Genomic DNA, 24,658 nt, shown 5'->3' with positions numbered 1-24,658 from the left:
TAAAATCTAAATTTTACGAGTAACTGCCATGAGGCTAATTGAATTTGAATGCTCACTAGTGGGTCTACTACTACTACATGCAGAGATAACAGCAAGAAAAACAAATGAGGTCAAAACAAGACAGTGCTGATAAATAGGGGAACCTGGGAGAACCACTGAGTCTGTAAGATGTACGTATATTTGAAAGACCAACGGAGCGAATGAATCGTAAGTCTTCATGCAGAGGTGAAGGCTCTTGGGAAGGCAGAACCGAGGTATTGAAGCAAGAAGTTTCGTGCAGAAGTGAAGGCGCTTGAAAAGGCAGAGCATGATGGGGCGTTCAGGCAATTTGGTCGGATATATAAGCCCCGAGAAGCTTTGGAACTCTAAGCATTGATCAGGGATTCTTCTCTCGGGACACGTTGTCTCTGTTACCTCAGGTGAAGTTCAGGTTCTTTTGTAAATCTATTTGGTTCTTGATATATTGTTCTACATTTAGAATTAACAGTCGTGTAATTTCCCCCTTCCGAAATTGTCTCAGTCATTTTATCTATATGATATATATATATATATATATTATTTTCTAATTCAAATCTTGGGATTCGAACATTATATAAAATATGAACAGATCAAAGGGCGCGAGGAAACTGAGATAAGAAAGTGCAAGATACTTTGCCTTTACTCTGAGGCATTCCCGAGCAAACTAAAAGAAAAGAAAAAATGATGACAAAAACCTTGGTTTTGCAAAACACGGCTGATTTTCAGATGAGCAACAACTGTCTGATACTGAGGCAGGTAATACATTAACCAGTGAGAGACTTTGCATGTTGCGATATGAGTTTTGTACACGAAAGCAATTTCTAAAGTTGAATCCGAAACCTGGCCCCAATACCTGTTTCTTGCTCATTTTTCTCGTCTACACTTACTTTCAGCTCTTATATTTTTTCTTGCATCATTTTAGTATTCAGGGCAACTTTAAACCTGTCTCATTAGAGAGTTCGCATATCTAAATTTTCTGGTATCAGATTAAGTGTTGGTATCAGTGTTATGGACCTAAGTTCTTTTCTTCATCTGTGTCGGAGAGCACCCTCATAATGGGGCACCTATTCTGTTGTCTCTATTCTCGACTCGCCGTCTGTAGTAATCTTTTGAATGCTAGGTTCGATAGCTGTTCTACCGTTTACTATCAAATTTTGACATTCTTTTCCAGATAAGACATTTCCCGGCTCCTTCGCTTCCTGTTATTTCCCGAAATTTCTCATCAACTTCTGGAAACGGATTAGTATGTGTATCAACTGATGTAGTGCTTCTTGGAACTTGCAGGTACAAACGCTCACTTCAAGCCAGACCGTCAGCCATGACTACCACCACGACCGTCACTATTGGGGCTGCACAGCTTGCCGGCGCGGTAGGCCTAGGCATTGCCAGTTTAGCTGCTCAAGCAATTGTAGGTAAGAAAATACAACGTTTGAAGTATGAGGTTCCACGCGACTTTAAAGTTAGAGAAACTAAAGTCACATTCGTCACTGAAAAATAAAGCATTGGAAATTGAATCCTGGAATTCCTGATATAAATATTGTTTACACATTTAAAAAAAACTTGCAACATGCTCACCAACCCCCAGCATCGCCTTTTTTTGACGAAGCGGTAAGGTATAGGTCGTGGTAAATTGATTTTAACAGTTGACCAAAAGTACAAGTATCCGTATGTCTCTCTCTGACATCAATTTTGTTCAGCCTGAGAATAACGCTGGATATATCGAGGACTCTTTCCTTTCTATCGAACCTGATTATGTCATAAATGGGTTAAATAGCCCGGGGCAAGATTATTTGCTTAGTGTAGGTGTAGGCTACAGATATATTAGTATAATGAATGTTGCAAGTGTTTAGTTTTTCTCCTGTCATTTTTCAAGTCACTGAATGATCTGTAGCCGAATTCCCAAAGATCAGTATCTTAGGATATAAAATATATATATATATATATATATATATATATATATATATATATAAAATATATATATATATATATATATATATATTGCATGTAATTTTGGTACCACAAAATAATCGGCGAAAAAGCTGAAATACTATATAAGATAAAAGAACAATCATAAATAGTTTGTCATAAAAAAACAACTGAAAATCAAGACTCGAAAAACAAAGCTGCAATTACCAGAAGAAACTACGGTGTATCTCCAATTCCCTTCGTCAGGCTCAGTCGTTGGCGGGAGAGGAGGCGGCCGCGGCGGCGGGAGCCGCAGGGGGTCCCATAACCGCTACGGTCGTGACTTGAAGGACGAGAGAGAAGCCCTGGACAACCTGCTGGAGATGGTCTTCCTTCAGGACGGAACTGGTTGCGGCATGAAGCTTGTCTGCGACCTGGCCGGGAAGGAAGAAGACGAGCTGGTCGGGGAGGACCTCAATATACTGGCACTCGTTGGGTAGGTTCCAGCTTTCCTCTCTCTCTCTCTCTCTCGTCGAACACCGGTTTTCTTTAGTCTCTCTCTCTCCCTCTTGTCGAACACCCATTTTCTTCAGTCTCTCTATCTCTCTCGTCGAACACCGGTTTTCTTTAGTCTCTCTCTCTCTTGTCGAACATCCGTTTTCTTTAGTCTCTCTCTCTCTCTTGTCGAACACCTATTTTCTTTAGTCTCTCTCTATTGTCGAACACCGATTTTCTTTAGTCTCTCTCTCTCTTTTCGAACACCCGTTTTCTTAAGTCTTTCTCTCTTTCTTGTCGAACACCTGTTTTTCTTTAGTCTCTCTCTATTGTCGAACACCGGTTTTCTTTAGACTCTCTCTCTCGTCGTACACCGGTTTCCTTTAGTCTCTCTCTCTTCCTTTCTTGTTGAAACTGGCTTCCTTTAGTCTCTCTCTTTCTCTTATCAAACACTGGTTTTCTTTATTCTCTCTCCCTTGTCGAACACCGGTTTTCTTTAGCCACTCTTTCTCTTTTCCTCTTTTGTTGAAACTGGTTTTCTTTAGTCTCTCTCTCTCTTCCTCTCTTGTTGAAACTGGTTTTCTTTAGTCTCTCTCTCTCTTCCTCTCTTGTTGAAACTGGTTTTCGTTAGTCTCTCTCTTTTCAAAGCTTGTAGAAACTGGTTTCCTTTAGTCTCTCTCTCTCGCTTATCGAACACCGGTTTTTTTGTCTCTCCCTTGACGAACACCGGCTTTCTTTAGTCTCTCTCTCTCTCTCTTGTGAACACCAGTATCTTTTAGTCTCTTTCTCTCTTGTCGAACACCGGTTTTCATTAGTCTCTCTCTCTCTTCAAACACTGGTTTGAACAAATTTCTTTTCATTGCGTTTAAGAACCGTGCAAACGAGCGTGGCTATTTCGCACTGCTACTTTATCTTTTCTGATTTCTTTGACAATCACTGAATGAAGCGAATAACGCAATTTGCTGCTTACCCCATTTTTTAGATGGCACTGGATTACAATGATTTTTTAAAAAAACAAAGAGACGTTTCATCTGACTTCCTGTAAAACAGCAAGTAAAGCAATTAAACTAATTCAGTAAATACTTAATTTTCGATCAGCGAAGGAAGCGTATTGTAACGTGAAGTTTCTATTGATTTTTTTGCTAATCATGAAAAAGTGTAAATTGCTAGAAAAACATTCCTCGACAATGTAATTTCGCTACTTCTTGATTTTGCTATTTTTTCTCTTTTAAAATAATAATAATAATAATAATAATAATAATAATAATAATAATAATAATAAAATAATGCACACAAGTACATAGGGAACATGATCGAATATTAAGTCAGTCACCTCACATGGAGTACAATAAACTTATATCTCACATAATTCTATGAATTTGATAATTTTGATTTCCTAAAACTTCTTGATCTAAACAAAAAACATCTCTTTTTTTTTGACGTTTAGAGTCCAGAAAATAAGAATGAAAATAGAGGAAAAACTACTGACAGTTCCCGCTTATCATGGAGACTTTCATCAACTCAGCCTCTTTATCCCATTTTCGTATCTAGGCCTGGAGTGCCACCTGGAGAGGGCCTATTACCGAAAAGTGGCGCCGATGTTTATAGGAATGCCAGGTACATTGGAGAAACTGGTGCCCCTTGTGACAAGATTTTCGCCTCCTGCCCCATGAATGGCACCGAAATTAGGGGAATTACTCAGAAATTCTTGCATTTGGGTGCTTGATGGGTTGGGGGAGAGAGAGAGAGAGAGAGAGAGAGAGAGAGAGAGAGAGAGAGAGAGAATCTATAGTATTTGAGAAAAATTGTCATGCTCTAAGTTTCTGTTATGAATCCACATGGCTGGAATTTTATGTGAATTTATTGGTTGTGTGTTTGTATGTGTATGTGCGTTAGTGTCTGTGTCTGTTTGCTTTGCATATGTATATGTATTTCGCATATATATCGATTAATCTTAAACTAATTACTGAAACCACGCAGCATGGTCAAATAACTAACTAAAATACATCCTTCCTTCTCTCATACTATCATGGAACCTTTCACACATAATCATGGCCATTCATTATACAGTGTACTATTTACGAAATTATATTTACACGAATGACGAATCTAACTAATAAAATCATAGCACTTATACACTGGTTATTTTTCAACCTTGAAACGCTCTTGATGTATAATGACTTTTAATCCTTTTGGTATATCCAGCTGACTTTGTATTGTTTACTGTGAAAAAGTAATTGATCTAGAAAAGGCAGCTGGAGAATCTCTTTGTTGGGAGGGCATGAAACCACGCGATACTTATGTTTATCAGACACATTTCAAGAAAAATAGACCCTCATATAGAAATGCTGACAGTCATGACAATAAAAAGAGGAAAGCATACTTTTATGTAGAAGGGTAACACAAGAAAGCAGGTACATGAAGCATCCACTTCTGTTTATAACAGGAAAAGAAAACAAACAACTTCCCATAATTTGAAGAAAATTCCTCGAAAATAGATGAGCAAAGTTTTTCTCGAAACCACTTGAAGAGTAGGAAAAGGAAATAGATGATCTTCTCTCAGAACCCCTCATTGGAAAACAATAGCAGATCCAGAAAAAAATTCATTGTTGAGAGTGGGCCACCAATCTTCATACTATACATACATATGTGTGTGTGTGTGTGTAAATAAAGTCTTCTGTTAAAACAGTATACATCTCTAGTATAAAAGGCCCATTAAAACACTGATTTAAACTAAGGACTAAATTTCGGTGGACTGACTCCCACCCTTATCGAATAGAAGTTACACTGGCGAAATATATAGTGGGAGATATGGCCTTAGGTGATGCCTGGAATCACTGCTAAGCCGTCGTCGGTTCTGTTAATTTATTGTCGTAATCCGCTTCATCGTTGTAACTTTTGTCATTCACTACTTGATAAGAGTGGGAGCCAGTCTACCAAAATATAGTCCTTAGCTTTATACCAGAGTGCTTTAATGGGCCTTTTATACTTAACATATGTATATATATATATATATATATATATACTATATATATATATATATATATATATATATACATATCTTACCCCCTTTTGACAAAACTACACGAACTGAAAACCCTTACCTGTTGACAGCAGGCGCCCTCTATCTGCAAACATGTCATTAGGCTATTAAGCTCACATAAATACAAAAATATACTATTTATTACCCAAAGCAGATGAACATAAAATAGAACAAAATGATTAATAAGTCATAGTGATAAAAACCCAAGTCTGCCCCACAAAGAAAACTATTAAGTTATCATTCCACTCTTCTGGCAAAGTACTCACTCCCAGACCCAAAATGTCAATTGTTTCATTGTATTAGTCAGGATAGAGAATCACGTCTCTAATATCATGGAATAGAGGCCATCTGTAATAAAAATACATAACATGATATTAAGTAAAGAGATACACTTCACACTTCTCTCTTTTCAAAGGCAATATTAAGTAAAGAGATACATTTCACACTTCTCTCTTTTCAAAGGCAACTGTTTCTAAGTCATTTAAAATATGTGCCATACCTTTATAATGGGGTTTTCTACCGACACCTGGCGTTAACTAAATTGTCTTCTTTCCTATCACAAAAGGAATGTGTCTTTCCCCAAGCGCCTCGGTCGGTTAGACCTGTGACATTCGTACAAACGAATGTATATACTTGACACACCCCAAACTGCCTCTGGCAACAGTACGGACAGACTCCAGATTAAAAATGCATACGCATCAGATTCCATCATTCAAGAAGGCTGCTTCTACAGCTCAATCTGTCTCCAAGCAAGACACGATATGTAATTCACTAACACATCACACACTTGTAAGACGGCTCGGCCACCTATGTCCTTTGTGCACTCCTGTCGCACACCACATCAGCAACTAATGCACAATGTATCAATTTGCCACATGATTTAGGGATACCTCCGTTGCTGGAGCCCTTGTGCCTCGCCGAATACACAGAAGTTTAAGAACTCCTAGCGCACAAATTGTGATCAGTATAACACCTCTTATGATCACTATTATTGGAATTGTGTAATGTTCATTGATGAAAAGCTCATCTTCGTCACTAGGAAAAGCAGATCTCGACGAATAATTGTAGATACTGGTCGAGTACGTAAACCAACTCGAAACAACTCAGCACGCGACATTATTCAGCATCTGCTACCCTCGTGAGTGTATCCAACACCCCCTCGTCGCGAAACTGTAGATTCGATGTTTTCTACAGAAGGAAACATGGTCACCACCCCGTTGTCAAGGAAATATCCCGTGACTTCCATGCAAGTGCTACTCGCACTCGCCTCATCGAAGATTGTAGACTCCTGATTTATCCCAGAACATATCCTGAGATGATATAGCGACGACATCTCATCCGTTGCAAAGGCAGTCCATAGAATCGCCATCCGTGTGTAGACTTGACTTGACCTCTGGTACTGCAGAACGAAGTCGTTTCCATCGCCACCATCACGTAAATTTGGGAATTCTCTAAAGTCATTGTGTGTCCGTATTTAAAAGGTCTACATGATCATAAAATAATTAAAGTCTTGCTTTACCCCACAAATCCGTCATTAATTAATATACTCAATCTCCTGGTCAAATATTAAAAATTCCTCACTAAACAAAATATAATCTTTGCCCACTGAATCCTCACAAATAATCCCGAATCTGACAAACATACTATCAAAATAGAACCCATAATGTCTAACAGCAAAAACCCCTTTTATTGTTTATATAACTAACCTCCATAAAATATAATGCCGAACACCCCTTCTATCTAACTCACATACCCCGACAAATTATAACTCCTATCTAAAATAGAAATGCTATTTAGAGCTTAACACCAATTACGACATCTTTCGTAAGAAAAGAAAAAAAGAAAAAAGGAAAAAAGATAACAACAACAATAATAAGTGAACTTTCCCCCATTACACGGTGCACATAAGAGAAGAAGAAACATATATAATTCAATATCTTTCCCAAAACGGAATATGTACCGTTACGGAATTTGCTACTGCAGCAATCCCATTGACCAGAAACGACCAGAAAACAATTCCCTTACATGATACATTTCAATGGAATGCCATAGTCAACATCTACGAGAATAGTGCAAATCTCCGAGTAATCTAATCCAAAGGGAATCCGCAACCGGATTCATCACAGCATCATTAGCAAAAATCCACCTGTGAACACCTCAGGTACTTCGAACCGCACTACAGATTATCTAGTCAGACTTGAAATGCCAGAAACCCTTATTCTCCAAAAAAAAAAAAATTCTACACTGGCACCACATAATCACATTCCACAAACTTATCATCAGGATATCACCAAGGTGGGCCCCCCCAAAAAAAAAATTGTCCTTAAATCATAACTCCCCACGACATTACCCCAATCATATAAAAACCCAATGTCGCCTATTCAGCTCGTAAAACCACAGAAATTCAGCCCCATATATCATACACACAGGAATTATCACATGTTTATCATCACGTTTCTCGGCTAAAACAAAAATTTGCCGTATTTCCAACAACTTCCCACGTAAAATATTAACCCCGAAATCTTACACCAAAATGCCGCAGATTTGCGCATAATAAGAAAATAGACAGTAGAAGGAAATAAAAGAGAAAAAAAAACGTAAAAGCATTTCACCACCAAGTTGCAAAAAAACAGACAACAAGAAAAAAAAAAGAGAAAAAATGCAATTGTGTGACAATATATTAATCACCACAACCAATTCTTTTCAATTTCGAGATATGCATTAACCTCGACCTGTTTTTTCCTCTAAGACTACAAATCTGTTTCCAATTTTCTCTTCAATGACTTTAAAAGGACCTTCAAACTTCGGGCCTAATTTGTAATTTAGTTCATTTCTCACTTTAAGTTTTAAAAATACCTTGTCTCCGACATTGATCTTGGGATCAGATGATTTACTATTACTCTTCTGTACCATATCTCTGGTTGTGGATTCGAGATTATGGCTGAGACAACCTCGTCTCTCTCTCGCTGTGGATACCAACGCCTCGATCGTATCTTCCCCATGATGAGGTATAGTTAGCAAATCAAATGTGCCTCGTGCTGGACAACCAAAAAAAGCTTCAAATGGAGACATTTTAATGGAATCACTAACCATAGTGTTAATACTATGTCTAACAACATCAACATATCTGTCCCAATTCTTATCATTACCACCCACAGTTTTCCTGAGAGCCTCAAGCACTTTCCTGTTTGCTCGTTCGCACAACCCATTAGCCTCAGGTCTGTATGGAATAATTGTTACTTTCTGTATCCCCATGACTTCCGCTAAACATTCCAAAGTTTTGTTCACAAATTCTCTACCATTGTCGGTCAATAGAACTTCGGGTGAGCTGTATCTGCAAACGATACCATTGAAAAACGCTATGGCTACTTCTTCAGCTGTTTTATGCTTAAGTGGGAAAATTTCTACTATCCTTGTAAGTTCATCTATTTTCACTAACAAGTACTTGTTCGCATACCTAGACTCACAAAAATTCCCCAGGATATCCATATGTAATCTCTGAAAAGGTCTATTCGCTATAGGATACAATTCTAATTTGCATGAAGTTATCCTTGCAGGCTTACATGTGTTGCACACCGTACAATTCCTTACAAAATTTTCCATATCTTTCCCCATGTTTTTCCAAATGTATTTAGCACGAACCTCATCACATGTTTTTTCTATTCCCAAGTGTGGACTATCGAACCTGCAATGAACTATATCCAAAACCACTGGAATTAGGACTTTCGGAATTACAATCTGTGTCGTATCTCCTTTACTTTAACTGGTTCTCAATTCATATCTAATTTTCCTAACCAATAGATTACCTTCTAACTCCAAACCCGAAAAAGGCAACGTATGACGTTTCCTAATTAATTCCCCTCTAAGAAACACTTTTGCATCTGTTAGAGTCTCGTCTTCATCTTGCCTTTGCTCTATGAGAGATATATCCCATTGTATAGCCTTGCTAGTGACTTGCACGACTTGGAATTCTTCCGTGTCGTGAAAACTTCTACTGAGAGCATCAGCAACTACGCTAAATTTGCCCTCTATATATTTGAGCTTTACATCAAAATCTCTGATAGTTAAAAACCAACAAGCTCTTTTAGGCGACAAATCGGGTTTATTAAAAAGATTTAATTATGGCTTGTGGTGTGTAAGAACTTCTACTTTATTCCCCATCAGCAACATTTTAAAATGAACTAAGCTCGACACTATTGCAAATGCTTCTTTATCTATGGTAGCCATTGATCTCTCGTTGCTGCCCTTTGTCCTGAACTTCCTGCTATAAAAGGCTATAAGATGGAATTTCCCATCAAACTTTTGCATAAGGCAAGCACCTATACCTTCTTGGCTTGCATCAGTCACTAATGTAAAATTGCTTAAATCTGGAAACTTCAAAACAGGGGGATTCATTAGCGCGTCCTTGAGCTTTTGAAAACTCTCCGCCTGGGGTTCCTTCCATTGGAATTGAACGTCTTCCCACAATACATCTGTTATGGGAGCTGCTATATTAGATAACCCTTTCACAAACCTCCGGAAGAAACCGGCAATACCCAGGAATGACTCAATCTCTTTCTTTGATCTAGGGGTGCGAAAATTTGCTATTGCTTTGACTTTATCATCATTTACTCTAACCCGTTCCTTAGATATGACATGGCCTAGATATCTAATTTGCTTTTTCAAGAACAAACACTTGGCTAGCTTAATTTTCAACCCCGCTAATCTAAGCCTCCTAAGTACTTCCAGGTGTTGTGCGATCGTGTCTGTTGCGACCAGGATGTCATCCATATACACAAAAACATTTTTGCCCAATAACCAGTGCAAAACTGTGTTCACCAACCTGGTAAAGGTCATTGGACTGCCCGATAAACTGAAAGGCATTCGCGCAAATTCATAGTGTCCCTTGGGCACTGAAAAAGCGGTATATTCCTTGCTACTTTCACTAAGAGGGAACTACAAAAAACCCTGCGCCAAATCAATTGAGCTATAAATATTATGTCCACTAATTTCAATAAAAAGATCTGGTATGCACGTGACTGGATAGCGGTCAGGGATTGTCTTTTCATTTAAACGTCTAAAATCGACGCATACACGGACAGAACCGTCCTTCTTAGGCACCGCTAACAAGGGAAAGTTGTAAGGAGACACGCTAGGTCTAATGATTCCTTCTTCCTCCCATCTATTGACCTCTTTCTCTACCTGTTCTCTGATTTTGAAAGGTATGCGATATGCAGGAATATGAATAGGTTTTGTGCCACTCTCCAAATTTACCTTATGCTCTAACACATTAGTCAACCCCAATTTATCACCTTGTAAGGCTACCGTATCCCCAAATTCCGCCAAGAGCTCGCTTATCGCTTCAACATGTTCACTATAATCCGCATTAGCTAAATGTTCTCTAAATATCTGTTTCCTTGATTGCATTACTGCCTTTGAAAACTCAGGTTTTCCCTCTACAATAGCCACTGAACCAGTATCACGACTCCAATCTTGGAAATCCAATATATATGTATTCTTCTGGTATCTCATAACTGTATCATTACAGTTTAGTAACTCCAACCACGTGGTCTTATCTATGGATACACTGTTCACCGATGCCGTGCTAATAACCCCTCTAAGCCTCTCGCTATTTTGAATAACACACACGTCCGTAGGTTTTCTCACTTCCTTCAATTTGACTTTTACCATAGTCTTTGGACCAGGTAGTAACACAATACGTATCTTCGGATAAAACACCTCTATATTTGTGGTTAGTACCTCCCTTTTCCACCACCCCATACACATTACCACCCTCAGTATCATCCCCAACATTGTTAGTATCAGAAACAACATCAATATTAGTATCAACATCACCATAATTGTTATCACCGTGAATTCCTATAGAATCCCCGCAATCATTTCCCATATCACCAACATGGGTTTTAATATTACCTTTCTCCGTAACAATCGTATCACCGCCATTAATATCACCGAGCACACCTCCTTTTTCAATAATCTCCATGTCCTCCGTTCTAATCACGTCCTCATAAGGCAGAAAAACACCAGGTATCCCGACTGTTATCCCATTAACACCCACATGGATCGAAATCTTGTGTCTCCTACATGCAGGATGACCCAGCAAAAGTCTGTTGCCCAACGCAATTCCTTTCATTACCAAAAATGGTTCTGTCAGTACTCACCGAGAGTTTACTCACCGAGAGTAAACTGTATTTGAACACAACCCAGGGTATTTAATCTATGGGCTTGCACATCACACACTGTCTCCGTTGAGGGTTGCAAAGGGTAATTGGAAAACATGGATTGATACAAATTATAGTCCATTAAATTTATAGATGCACCCGAATCTATAAATATCGGGATATCCACATCCCCTACTGTTCCATAAACTATAGGCCTGGGCTCTGGGGCGTCCCCCATGAGACCACAATGGCACTTACCAATCACCTGTACCCTTTTTGTTGATCGGGCTTCCAAAAATTTCGCCGATCCTTTTGCCCTCTGGTTTGACCTGCCTGGGAAGTCCTCACATTACAATTACCAGAACCTTGAGGTGTAGGCCTCGCAAGATTACCAGTAATGATCAGTACTCTTACACATTCCACAATATTTAACCCTACACAATTTCTTTGGATGCCCTAGTTTATTGCAGTTGAAACAGCACAACTGCTGTTGCCTTTGATCGATCGATCTTTTGTTATATTCAACTTTTGCACACAGACGGGGAGGAGAAAATTCTGTGTCTCTTTGCACCCTATCCCCGGGCCTGTCCCATTAAAAATTACTATCTGCAGTGGAACATTTAGACATATGTTTCTCAATTTCGGCATAAAGTAATTCTTCGTCTGAAGTAGGTTCAATTTTTTCATCAAAGCTGTTCACTATTGCATCCGGTACATCATGCAAGAGCAGGGAAAAATAGATCAGTTTATGAACATTCTCAGGTGAGACATTACTTCCTGTAACCCATTTAGATGTTTTCAATTTTCCTACCCAATCCACCACTGAGTCAAAAAGTTTTGAACTACGTTCTACAAGGCTATTAGTGCCCTTCTGTAGCTTATAAAGACCCCGAAGGTCCCTCACCATATCTCAGTGTTCCTTTAAGCCATAAGCTGTTTTCAAAAATGCTTGCAAATCAGTCCAGGTACGACATTTTGCAAATTGGAAACTCCTGCAATGATGGGAGAGATCGCCTCTATTGAAATCTAGCAAAGCTTTCGCCTCTATATCATCCGTTATATTCTTTCCGGCTAAATAATTATTCACCCCTTCAATAAAAATTTGCACTGGTTGGGATAGCACACCATCTACCATTCCCCGGAACGGGCTCACGCCCGCACTCACGTTTGTTACATGATGTAGTAGCATTGTGTACTCTTAGTATCCGCCCTTTTTCTTTCTTTCCAGAAGCTCTTTTGTTCTATAAGATTCCCCGATCTCAATAACATCAATGTATTTATATACACACAAAACCCAATCCAGAAAAATTAATACAAATTTTCCCCCAATAATGGATAACAAAAAACAAACGCACCCCGCATATCATCCCACGAAAGCAAAAAAAAAAAAAAAAGGGAGGGGATAGAAAAGGAAAAAAGGGGCAAAATGCTTACTAAGCGATCCAACCCAGCGACAACCAGACCCACACACACAAACTCTCGCCTCCCTCTCTCTCTCTCTCTCTCAGGGCGTGACTCATAACAAAACCCCTCGCACACATCATTACCATGTCCGTCGAATTTCGAGAGACATCAAAACAAAACCCCCTTTGAGTAAATTCACCACAAACAAAAAGGAATACAAAAATAAATAAATAAATAAATAAAAATAAAAAGGAGAAAATAAGAAAGAAAACTTGAAAATACACTCACATCTTCATATGACTGGAAACCGAATTCGTATACGCATCGCAAATATGAGTAGCCTGTTCACCACACTAGTGAAACACTTTAATATGTCAAAAACTAAACTTTTTCCCTTCATGTTTTAAAACACTGGTTTTCATGAATCACCAAATGGGTAACACTAAGATGCAGAGAGATGCCCGACGCTTTCAACACCACACCAAATCATTGAATCAGCAAAAAGAGCCCTGAGTTGCCTGTGACATGATCATAACCCCTTTTCCTACCAAAAAATGTATGTCTAACTAGTCACCAGTCTCTTCGTTAGCATACCTACAGCTTATAAAATATGTAAAAAGCTTGTTAAACCCCTGCCACCACTCTTACCCCCTTTTGACAAAACTACACAAACTGAAAACCCTTACCTGTTGACAGCAGGCGCCCTTTATCTGCAAACATGTCATTAGACTATTAAGCTCACATAAATACAAAAATATACTAATTATCCAAAGCAGATGAACTTAAAATAGAACAAAATGATTAATAAGTCATAGTGATAAAAACCCAAGTCTGCCCCACAAAGAAAACTATTAAGTTATCATTCCACTCTTCTGGCTAAGTACTCACTCCCAGACCCAAAATGTCAATTGTTTCATTGTATTAGTCAGGATAGAGAATCCCGTCTCTAATATCATGGAATAGAGGCCATCTGTAATAAAAATACATAACATAATATTAAGTAAGGAGATACACTTCACACTTCTCTCTTTTCAAAGGCAATATTAAGTAAAGAGATACATTTCACACTTCTCTCTTTTCAAAGGCAACTGTTTCTAAGTCATTTAAAATATGTGCCATACCTTTATGATGGGGTTTTCTCCCGACACCTGGCGTTTACTAAACCGTCTTCTTTCCTATCACAAAAGGAATGTGTCTTTCCCCAAGCGCCTCGGTCGGTTAGACCTGTGACATTCGTACAAACGAATGTATATACTCGACACACCCCAAACTGCCTCTGGCAACAGTACGGACAGCCTCCAGATTAAAAATGCATACGCATCAGATTCCATCATTCAAGAAGGCTGCTTCTACAGCTCAATCTGTCTCCAAGCAAGACACGATATGTAATTCACTAACACATCACACACTTGTAAGATATATATATATATATATATATATATATATATATATATATATATATATATATATATATATATATATATATATATATACATATATATATATATATATATATATATATATATATATATATATATATATAATATATATATATATAGGTATGTATGTATGTATATATATCTTAAAGGCACTGTAATGGGTTGCTAACCTTAGCTCTTTCTGGTTAGAGACAAGCGCAAAACACTGGATTCCTTGAAGATGCTGAAATGAAAAACAGACAGGATAGCTTACCAATGCACTTTGTGGTCAATGACGCCTCGAAGATCACGAGTTTCAGGCATGAATCATTCATGCTTATTGTGTGCCAAATGGGGTATGTGTGTGTGTTAGTAACGAACAGAAAATGACATTTATTCTGGAGAATAAGTGCTAAGGGGGACTCACTGATTGTGTTTGACAGAGTGTGGAACACACCTGGAAGAGGTGTTGCAGGTCCGTCGGACAAGGTATTGTAAGAGAGAACTTTGGAAAAGTTAACCTTTGAAGTGACAATTATTTGTGTCTGGAGAAAGAAAAGTGGGGTGCGGTACACATTCTTTTTTGACTAACTTTAATGGTTAAGTATGTCATAATTATGGTCTCTTTATTTCAGATGGATTCGAAGTCCCTAAATAAAAATATGGATTTCTCTAGACTTGTATTGACTTATTGAAAGATTATGATTAGTCGGACAGAACGAGATAAGAGGGGATACTTATTTAAATATGATTTTGAGAGGATATGACAGTTTAACGTTTGTTTTGAGTCAGCGTTAATTAATTTTATTCCATTTCAATGTTAGCTAATTTTGGGAAATAAAAATTATATTTTTTTAACTACAGGAATTTATTTTTTGCCTAGCTTGGACTTTCAGCCAACTCCCAAGACAGATATGCAATGGAACGGGGGTAGGTTAAGTTGCCAGTTAGTTGTTTTGTTTCATTTTGTTTAAATGAGTATCATTTGACCTTAAAAATCCCCAATATATATATGTAAAGTATAAAAGGCCCTTTAAAAAAGGCATTAAACTTTTGCATATATATATATATATATATATATATATATATATATATATATATTATATATATTCTGTAATATATATATATAGTATATATATAATATATATATATATATATTATATATATGTATAACTGAATCACAAAACTTTGGAACGTAATAAATCCATAAATAAAAGTATAAGCTACTAAGGAAAGATAAACAACAGAGTTCTGCAAGATCTTTCGACTCAAACACCCTTCAACTTATTAGCAGAACTACGTTGTTTATTTTTCCTTTGTGGCTTATACCTTTATTTATATATGTACTAGCTGGTTAACCGCCCTACGGGCGGGTCCCACCTATTGGTCCATGTAACCCAGAGCATATATATATTATATTATATATATATTCTATATATAAATATAGTATAATATAATATAAATAATATAAATATAAATGTAATTTAAAATATAAATATATAATAACTGTATAATAATATATACTAATCTCTTTCCCTCTCTCTCTTTCTTTTCCTCTCCCTCTTGTTCCTTTCTCTTACCTCCTCTTTCCTCTCCTCCAACAATCACTGTCTCTTACCCTCTTTCTTCTCAGTAATACAACTCTCTCTCTTTCTGTTTGTCTTTTTTTCCTCTTTCTTCTCCCTAACAACTGGTCCACTCTCTCTGTCAATCCCCTTCTAAAACCACCCTCTTTGATGTTTACATAAGTCATATGTATACAGAAATTTGTAAAGTAACTAAGTCTACGGGCATAGCCAGCCCCATTTCACGGGCAGAACCAGCTCTGTTTCACGAAATCCCTTCTCATCCTTCGGAGGGGGTTGGGGGGTAAGTAGAAATTTTGGGTGACCCGGGCTCCCGAAAGCATAGGTCCTCGGACCGTTCCCGGGGTGGAAACCCATCTCTGTTCCGAGTCTCAGTCCGTCAGACCAACAGCCCGGGTGCCCATACCAATCATACATACAAACACACATTGCCAAATATATAATATATATATGTATATATATATATATTGTCACCCATCTGCCAGATTGACATCTTAATTTTGTATAGCTATGATTTTCATTTTTGTGGAAATGTACAGTTCATTCCTGTACCTGTTTTTAAGATCCCTAGTTATATTTTTAGTTGTCCCGTTTTCAGAGTGCTTTTGGTTTTCCCCGCCTTCTTTTAGTTTTCTTCGGACCACCTATTTCCTGCATAGTTAGTTCTCACCTGGTCCTCTACTGTGATAAGTGTCCTATTGGAGTAGCTGTCTTCTTATTCTTCAGTTTTTTGTAATGTATTAATGTTCTGTTATATAAATTTTGAGTGAACCTTTGTGAAACTGGTAACGTAACGTATATTTAAAATTTAGTTTATTAAGGTTTATTTATTTTGTTATTTGTGCGGTGCAGGATTGTTTGAGTGTTTCTTGTTTTATGCGGTAAGAGGTATTAACGTAATTATGTAAACTTGTTTCATTATTAAATATTAAAGTGCTAATTTTTGTTCTGTTTTGAAATTAAACCTTTCTTATTTTGATGTGACCTATGGAAGAACTTTATATTCTCTGAACCTTGGCCATAAAGCAGTCACTATATATATATATATATATATATATATATATATATATATATATATATATATATATATAATATATATATATATATATATATATATATATATATATATATATAATACTATAAAATGAGATTATAAAATCTTTCTCAGATTTTAAAAGGTAGTGATGGACCAAAGCGGTAGGCAACTGGTAACATCCTCCTCTTTCTCTCTCTCTCTCTCGATTCCCAACAACTCCCTCTCTCGACACACCTCCCCCCTCCATTATCTAAGGTCATCTAATCAGACACGCAACTTACAAAAATATGCATTTATTTAAAAGCAAAGTATTAACTAAATTAACTCAGGTTCTTAACAGAATGATTAAATGAAATGTTAAACTCAAAGTCCAAATAACTCGGATAACCCTCGGTAATTAATCAAATAACTAACATTAGTTTAGCCATAACATCAGGCACAGTTAACATAGTCAGTACACCATAGTAAGTCGCCATATTCAATTCCCCTTGTCTCAGATCAATTCCCCTTTCTCCAGACCAATCCCCCTTTCTCCAGACCAATCCCCCTTCTCCAGAATCAAATGTTAGAAGACAGGAGAACACCCTGATAAGCATAAGAGTATAATCAAAGATCATGTGAAATAGAACATCTCTGAAATAAATATTCAAATACAATCCAGCCACATCTCTTGGCCAAAATAAAATATGCTTACCCATTCAACACAGTATGCACTATCACCTCTCAAAAAAATACTTTTGCAGAAGCCATCTTGGCTTCTTGCCTCAGTTACACAGATCTATCCATCATGGCAATACTACATCTCATTATGTAGGAAAAAGGCTCACACGTACGCACGAACTCACACACAATGTCCACACCCAAGAACTGCCTGTATCCAGTTTCATAAGGTCACCTCTGTATCAAGTGCTCATAGCGACAGGACGAGGCGTTGATCTGCTAAGACAGCAACTCTGATGACAGCCAGCCCAAAAAGACACATCAGCATTCCCAAGGCTTGTCACTCGGGCACTGTCTCTAGGGAAGTTAAACTGCTGACTTCTCTACATTCTAAAATGGCACTATACATCACATTACAATGATATTTAAAATATATCATCACAAATCCCTCTTTTATATAACACACACACATATATATAAATATATATATATATAATATATATATATATATATATATATATATATATATATATAAAGGTTTTTTGTTTTGCCACGAAGGAAAAAATGAAAAAGCGAGATAGCCGAGTACTTTCGGTCCTGTTTGGACCCTTTACTGAAGGTTTGCCTTCAGGTAAAGGGTCCGAACAGGACGAAAGTACTTGGCTATCTCGCTTTTTCATTTTTTCCTCGTGCAAAAAAACCTTTATTTATACATAGCATCACGTTCTATATACTTCTTGATCAAGTTATTCATATATATATATATATATATATATATATATATATATATATATATATATATATATATGAAATGGACAGCAATCGCCTGTCCTATCAGGAAATACAGAATCCATTATTATTATCATTAAGATTATTGCTATAGGATAGGAGTCATCAACACGTCTTTTCCAAACAATAACACTGCTGGTGGGTAAAAAGACATTTCCCCTCTTCTACCTTATCATAAGAACATTGATCATTGAAGTTAATCTGCAAATGGTTCAGTTGTGTGTTGTTGCATGATACACGAATTGGTGGGGAAAGGGATCCTGGCATCGTATTCTCAGTGAAAGTGACAAGGTAGGGAGAAATGGTGGCTGGCAGTCACTAACTGTCCAACTCATGCATGGCTTAAAGAGAATTAAGATGAAAGGAAGCAGTGGGACAGAGCACTTCGTAACCTGGACTAAATTGCCCAAGAGGTATAAGGTAGAGCACTTGCTCAGTAAATGAGGAACACTATAAGTTCATAAGAAACACTAACTAGTCCGGCCTTGTCTATACTTCCAAAACTGCCAAGACAGCCAAATGCCAACCATTTTTGAGAACGACATTCCAATAATATTTTCATACCACTACCAACACATAGAAGTTTTCACCTATATGTGTCTAATTCGTCCTATCTTTCAATTGGAAGTTAATCTTCATGAAATAATATAATCTTAAGCAAAATATTAGAGCATAAAAGCATTTGTGTATTGAAACATTCAGATTTACATATTTTCGTTGACATTGTTTCGGAAGACTGCTCAAAATGGAGGCGATTTCACTACGTAGAAAATTTAAAATGTTAGTATTCCACAACATTCCTATATATTTATTTATTTTAACCCATATACAACAATAATTACATAAAATTATGAGGCCATGTTTTTAGAGTAGAAAATAATGACACTTCACAGGAGCAACAGTTGGGATTCACAGAAAATGGATCGAGATAAAGTACCAATGGATTTCAGACCCTTCCACTATCAGTAGTGCAGTGACACAGACAGCTTGCCCTCATGTGAAAGTTATTTGAAACTACTGGATTCTAAAACTACTGGATTCTAAACCTTTCTGGAAAGTAAAATTTTTATTTTTATTTAAGTATTTGTTGTTGCCTTGGAATGTTTTTTCTCTCATGGTAAGTGAAGTTAACAGACAGAAAAATTTAAAACAGAAGCAACTTAGAGATTTTTTTTTTCACATTTTGAGAAATCAATACAGCTCTACACGAGAATTTATATACAGTGTAAAAAGCAAGAAAGAAACCTTACCCTGCCATACATGTACAGTGTGCACAAAACACTTGACCAAGTTAATTACGTGAGAGCGTCGTCTGCCATTGTTGGCGTTTTCCCACCAGCGTACTGCGCATGTGCAGATATGCTTCATTTGTTTACAAACATAATCTCTCCTATTATTATTGTTAATATTATTTTTGTCTCAAAATGTTATTATTTTATTATCAGACTTATTTTTTTCCCATTGATATATTTCTCATTTATAGTATTATTGCCTAAGTCTTCAATATTATTATTTTGCCACTATTTTCCATTTGGGGGGGGGGATGCCTCTAGGGGCAGCCCCCTGAATGCATTTTCCTAAAGTCTGTACCAAAGACTATATACTGAAGTATAAGTCTTTGGTCTGTACTATAGTATAAACAGGTTCCGCCCTTTCTGCCGACATCCTTGGTCAGGCTCCACCCTTAGCGTATTACCAACAACGATTACATAAATAACCTTTGAAAACGCACCTGTAACTGTTTGAACGATGGGTGATTTATAATCAATAAATAAATTTTACAAGATATGTCCTTATGTCATTAAGTTTCCTTCCTTCTTAAGGTAACTGAATAAAAGGCACATGGTGTAAATAAGTTTTAGTGAATGGTAACGTCGTTCACCATGCAAATGTTATCTATAGTTCCACCTCACAAAGTTGAGAATATTAATTTAAAAGTATAACATGTATACGTCACATTTAGCTAAGACATACTTATTATCGTATTTTGTATAAAATTGTTATATTTATTAATACTAATAAGGCAAATTAACCTACTGACATTAGACTTAATTTATATTAATTTATTTCAACACTCGTTTTTATTAACGATAGTACAGACTACGTCGAGGCTCAGGCGCTATGCATTAGTAGTAGTACTACTATGCATTGAGACTTCGGTAGATATGGATGCGGCAATAGAAGTGAATGGCTTCGAAACTAGTGATATTGTGACAGAAAAGGAGTGTGTAACTTTCAGAACAAATGTTAAGAGTAGAGAAGACTTTCAACGGTGGAAAGATTCGTTTTGCCTGCAGAATCGCGTGAGTTTCAACACGTACAAGGCGTACTCTGTGGGCCAGAAGAAATTATTTCGCCAAACATTGAAATGTCACCATGGATTTAAACACAAAGGCGTCAAGAAGACATCTACTGGGTAAGCATTAGCCATTCATGAGAAAAACATGATTTTTTGGAGTATTTTGAAGGTAGACAGAGTTAAATTGGGTAGTAGTAATCGAATTCGCGGCCGAAACTTGTTTTTCTGCTAGGTAGGGTAAACAACCGAGTGGACTGACCAACTCACCGACCACCGAGGTTTTGGCCACCCTCCGAAAAAGTACTTTAACACGTCCTGACATCGGAGATGGTCATCAGTCATGAGTTATTGGTGGTGATAGCTGGAGCTCAAGACCTCTACTCTCCTTTCGAAGTAGGGTAAACAATCACGGACGATCCATCGTCATCATGCTGGCCAGGTCTTACCTAGGGGGAAACACCAGCGACTACCAACCCTTATCACGGTGGACAGGTCTTATTCACTCGATATTTAAATGGTGAAACACGAATACAATTACAACTCCAAGCATACCATTCAAAAGATTGAAGTTTCATCAACATAATGTGATATTAGGCTATGAAAGCCCCATACGAACTAGGGTAAAAAACCGCAGGGTACAGAGTGGACCATGTACGATCAGCGTGAACAATCCTCAAAGAAGTACATTATAATGCGTCCTGACATTGGAGATGGGCATCAGTCGCAACTTGTTGTTGGTGAGAAACGGGGCTAAAGACCTCTACTCTCCTTTCGAAGTAAGTATTTTCTCCAAAGTTAGAAATAAGGCCAAATTTAAAGCATTTAACATAGGGTAGTGAAAAGGGTGTCCAACGCAGTGCAAATCTCACCAAAATGCGTTCAACATTTTTACTTAAAACACGATATATTTAGAAGATTGACGCCATCTCGATGTTTACGGAGTCGCTTGTGTCAATAAACTAACCCGGTAGTTTATGGATTACCGGGCCAGTTTCCCGGGCCGCGCGACACCCAAATCCATCCGCCACGGTAACTAGTACCTACGACCCCGACCTCTCACGACCTAAACCTTCGAAACATGGCGCAAACATTCAAAAAAGGCAATATGTCTCCTATAACACCCCGCCCAGCCCCCATTGCTTACGCTACTGTCATTCCCGTTATGACACCTCTTTTTATTAACATAGATGCCGATGTATGCGTATTCCGTAATTATTTACCTACAGTTTTGCGAACCAATTTCCAATTTCCCGGGCCGCACGCCATTCAAACAGACATGGCGGCTCCTCCGCGCCGCGAATTTTCAAAACTGTATCCCCTAAAAATCTCACCAAGCCCCCATTGCCTTTGCTTCTGCGAATTCCGTTACGATACCGCACTTTATTCTCATGGGTGACACTGTAGGCGTATTCCGTCATTATTTACCTACAGTTTTGGGAGCCAATTACCAATTTCCCGGGCCGCACAACACCCAAATCCAACCGTCGCCCTAAGTAGTCCCGTTGACCCAGCATGGCCTTTATCACCTGGGCCGACCCCGCGAGTTTTCAAAGCAGTCAACATGGCGCATCCCGTAGCTTCACACCCGTCCCTCGCTGCTTTTTTGAGTGAAAGTCCGGTTATTTTTGGTGTGCTATATACTTTATGCCAAGACGTTGATGTACTACGTACATATCTTTACAAAAGCGGACTGTTGGGCGATTTCAGTGGAACTTGTGACAAGTGTAAAGTGGTAACCGTGAGCCTCGTTAAAGAGGAAGACAGTTTCGTGTGGCGCTGCAGCTTCCGCATGTGTCGTAAAAAAACAACGGTATGGAATGGCTCTTTCTTCTCCCGCTCACACCTGGATTTCGGCACAATCCTCCAATTAATTTATGGCTGGATCCATGAGCTACCACAGGCCTTTATGAAAATGACTCTCCATATTGGTTCACCGAACACCATGGTGGACTGGTATAATTTCTGCCGGGACAATCGCAAAATCGGTGGACCCGGCCACATTGTTGAAATTGACGAGTCAAAGTTTGGCAAACGTAAATTCAACAAAGGTTGGCGTGTTGATGGTTGTTGGGTTTTAGGTGGAATAGACCGCGAAACAAAGGACACGTTTTTCCAAATCGTTCAGGACCGATCGGCCGAAACCCTGCTTCCCATCCTCATTGAAAATATTCATCCAGATTCAATCATTATTTCAGACTGTTGGAAATCATACACTACACTAAGTCAGCACTTTAAAGAACACTTAAATATCAATCACTCTTTACACTTTGTCGATCCAACCGACAAAAACATACACACCAACACTATCGAATCTACATGGCGGGATTTAAAAAGAAACGTTTTGCCGCGGAGTGGTAGGGTGAGAACACTGTACCCTTCTTATTTTTCAATGTACTGCATTAAAAAACGTTACTTTAATAACAGTGGTTGCCCGTTCAAAACATTCCCAATTCATTAAACGCACTTATCCATTAAAGAAAGCAGAGTCAACGCCAACGAAAATACGTCCTTTGTCCCGTAGTACTCCTCAACCTCAACAAACCCGTGACTGCGGTGTTCAAACCGAAATGCCTATGCTAGACGTCCTGCCCCCAGTCAAAAGGCCCAGAATCGCCCAACCAGAATTCTCCGACTCTGACATGGAAGATTTTCAATTGTAAGGTAAGTGAAATAATGTATCTAGGGTAGTTTAATGGTACTTTAAAATGGTGGATTGTCCTTGGTTAGACTGGCCGCCACGCGGTTAGGTTGGTCGGCCCACTGTAAACCCTTTGGTTAGCGCATGCAGCGCAATATTACCGCTTGCCGAAACATGTTGAGCCTGCCAAGAATCTTTAAAAATGCGGATAAGGCGCTAAGCGCCGTTCCGCTACGGCATTACTGATAACAAATAAATCGATTGGTCGCGGATATGTAGTCGCTCGCAGGTGGTGGATTGTCCGCGGTTAGGCTGGCCAGCCACGCGGTTAGGTTGATCGGCCCACTGTAAACCCTGTGGTTAGCGCGCGCAGCGCAATATTGCCGCTTGCCGAAACATGTCGAGCCTGCCAAGAATCTTCAAAAATGCGGATAAGGCGCGAAGCCCCGTTCCGCTATGGCCTTACTGACAACACACATAAATCGTTTCCCGTTTGGAGAGTAAAATATGTAAGTAGTCCTAAATTTGGGTAAGCAGTAGGCTAGCATAGCCCACATCGCGTTTGCAGAGTAAGGGGTCAACGATTTTAAAATATGTTTGCAGGCCCAACTTGGGTCGGTACAGTGGGGCATCGCTTATTCACGGATCCAGTTAATCACGGGTTTTTTCTTGGACCGTTTCTCATGTTACATCACTGGTATGAATCGCTGCATCACGGGTTTGTTGTGTTGCGTATGCGATGTTTTTCGGTAGGCTAACCCTCGGCCGTGGTCCGATAACTACCAACATTCATTTAAAGACTCATATAATGATATTAACTGACAATAAAGGTAATAAAACCATTCTCACCTAATATATTATTGTCCTATCTTCGAAATAAATAGCCTATTCAAGGTTTATGTACGACGTTCATTGGTAGGCTAAGCGTAGTTGCAGTGCGATAACCACCAACGTACACAAACATTCACATTATGATATTAACTGACAATAAAGGTAATAAAACCATTCTTACCATATATATTATAGTCATATCTTCATAATAAATAGCCTATTCAAAGAATAATTCCACATCATTGCACTCAACTTATCGTCGGAGTGGCCAGCCACAAAATGTAAGCATATACCTTTACGTACGAAAATGGTTTATGTATACGGTTGCGTTCAAAGCGACATTTTTTGTTTGATAAACTTTTAGAAATTTTAATA

The 24,658-nt window shown here is 38.2% G+C and overlaps 1 protein-coding gene and 1 pseudogene across 1 annotated transcript; both read left to right on the top strand.

Annotated features, from left to right (window-relative positions):
* The first annotated feature begins 333 nt into the window (after nucleotides 1–333).
* On the top strand, nucleotides 334–4,541 carry LOC135221419 (uncharacterized). Its single transcript, XM_064259196.1, has 4 exons — nucleotides 334–419; nucleotides 1,303–1,430; nucleotides 2,191–2,419; nucleotides 3,970–4,541. Exons 2-4 carry the CDS (start codon nucleotides 1,337–1,339, stop codon nucleotides 4,142–4,144), a joined length of 498 nt encoding a protein of 165 aa, XP_064115266.1. The 5' UTR covers nucleotides 334–419; nucleotides 1,303–1,336; the 3' UTR covers nucleotides 4,145–4,541.
* A 16,072-nt stretch (nucleotides 4,542–20,613) lies between these two features.
* The window catches only part of LOC135220548 (uncharacterized), a 47,856-nt pseudogene continuing 43,811 nt past the window's right edge, over nucleotides 20,614–24,658 (top strand).

Source organism: Macrobrachium nipponense, chromosome 2, assembly GCF_015104395.2.
Source record: "Macrobrachium nipponense isolate FS-2020 chromosome 2, ASM1510439v2, whole genome shotgun sequence".
Classification (NCBI taxonomy): Eukaryota; Metazoa; Arthropoda; class Malacostraca; order Decapoda; family Palaemonidae; genus Macrobrachium; species Macrobrachium nipponense.
This window is presented reverse-complemented; position numbering and strand designations above follow the sequence as displayed.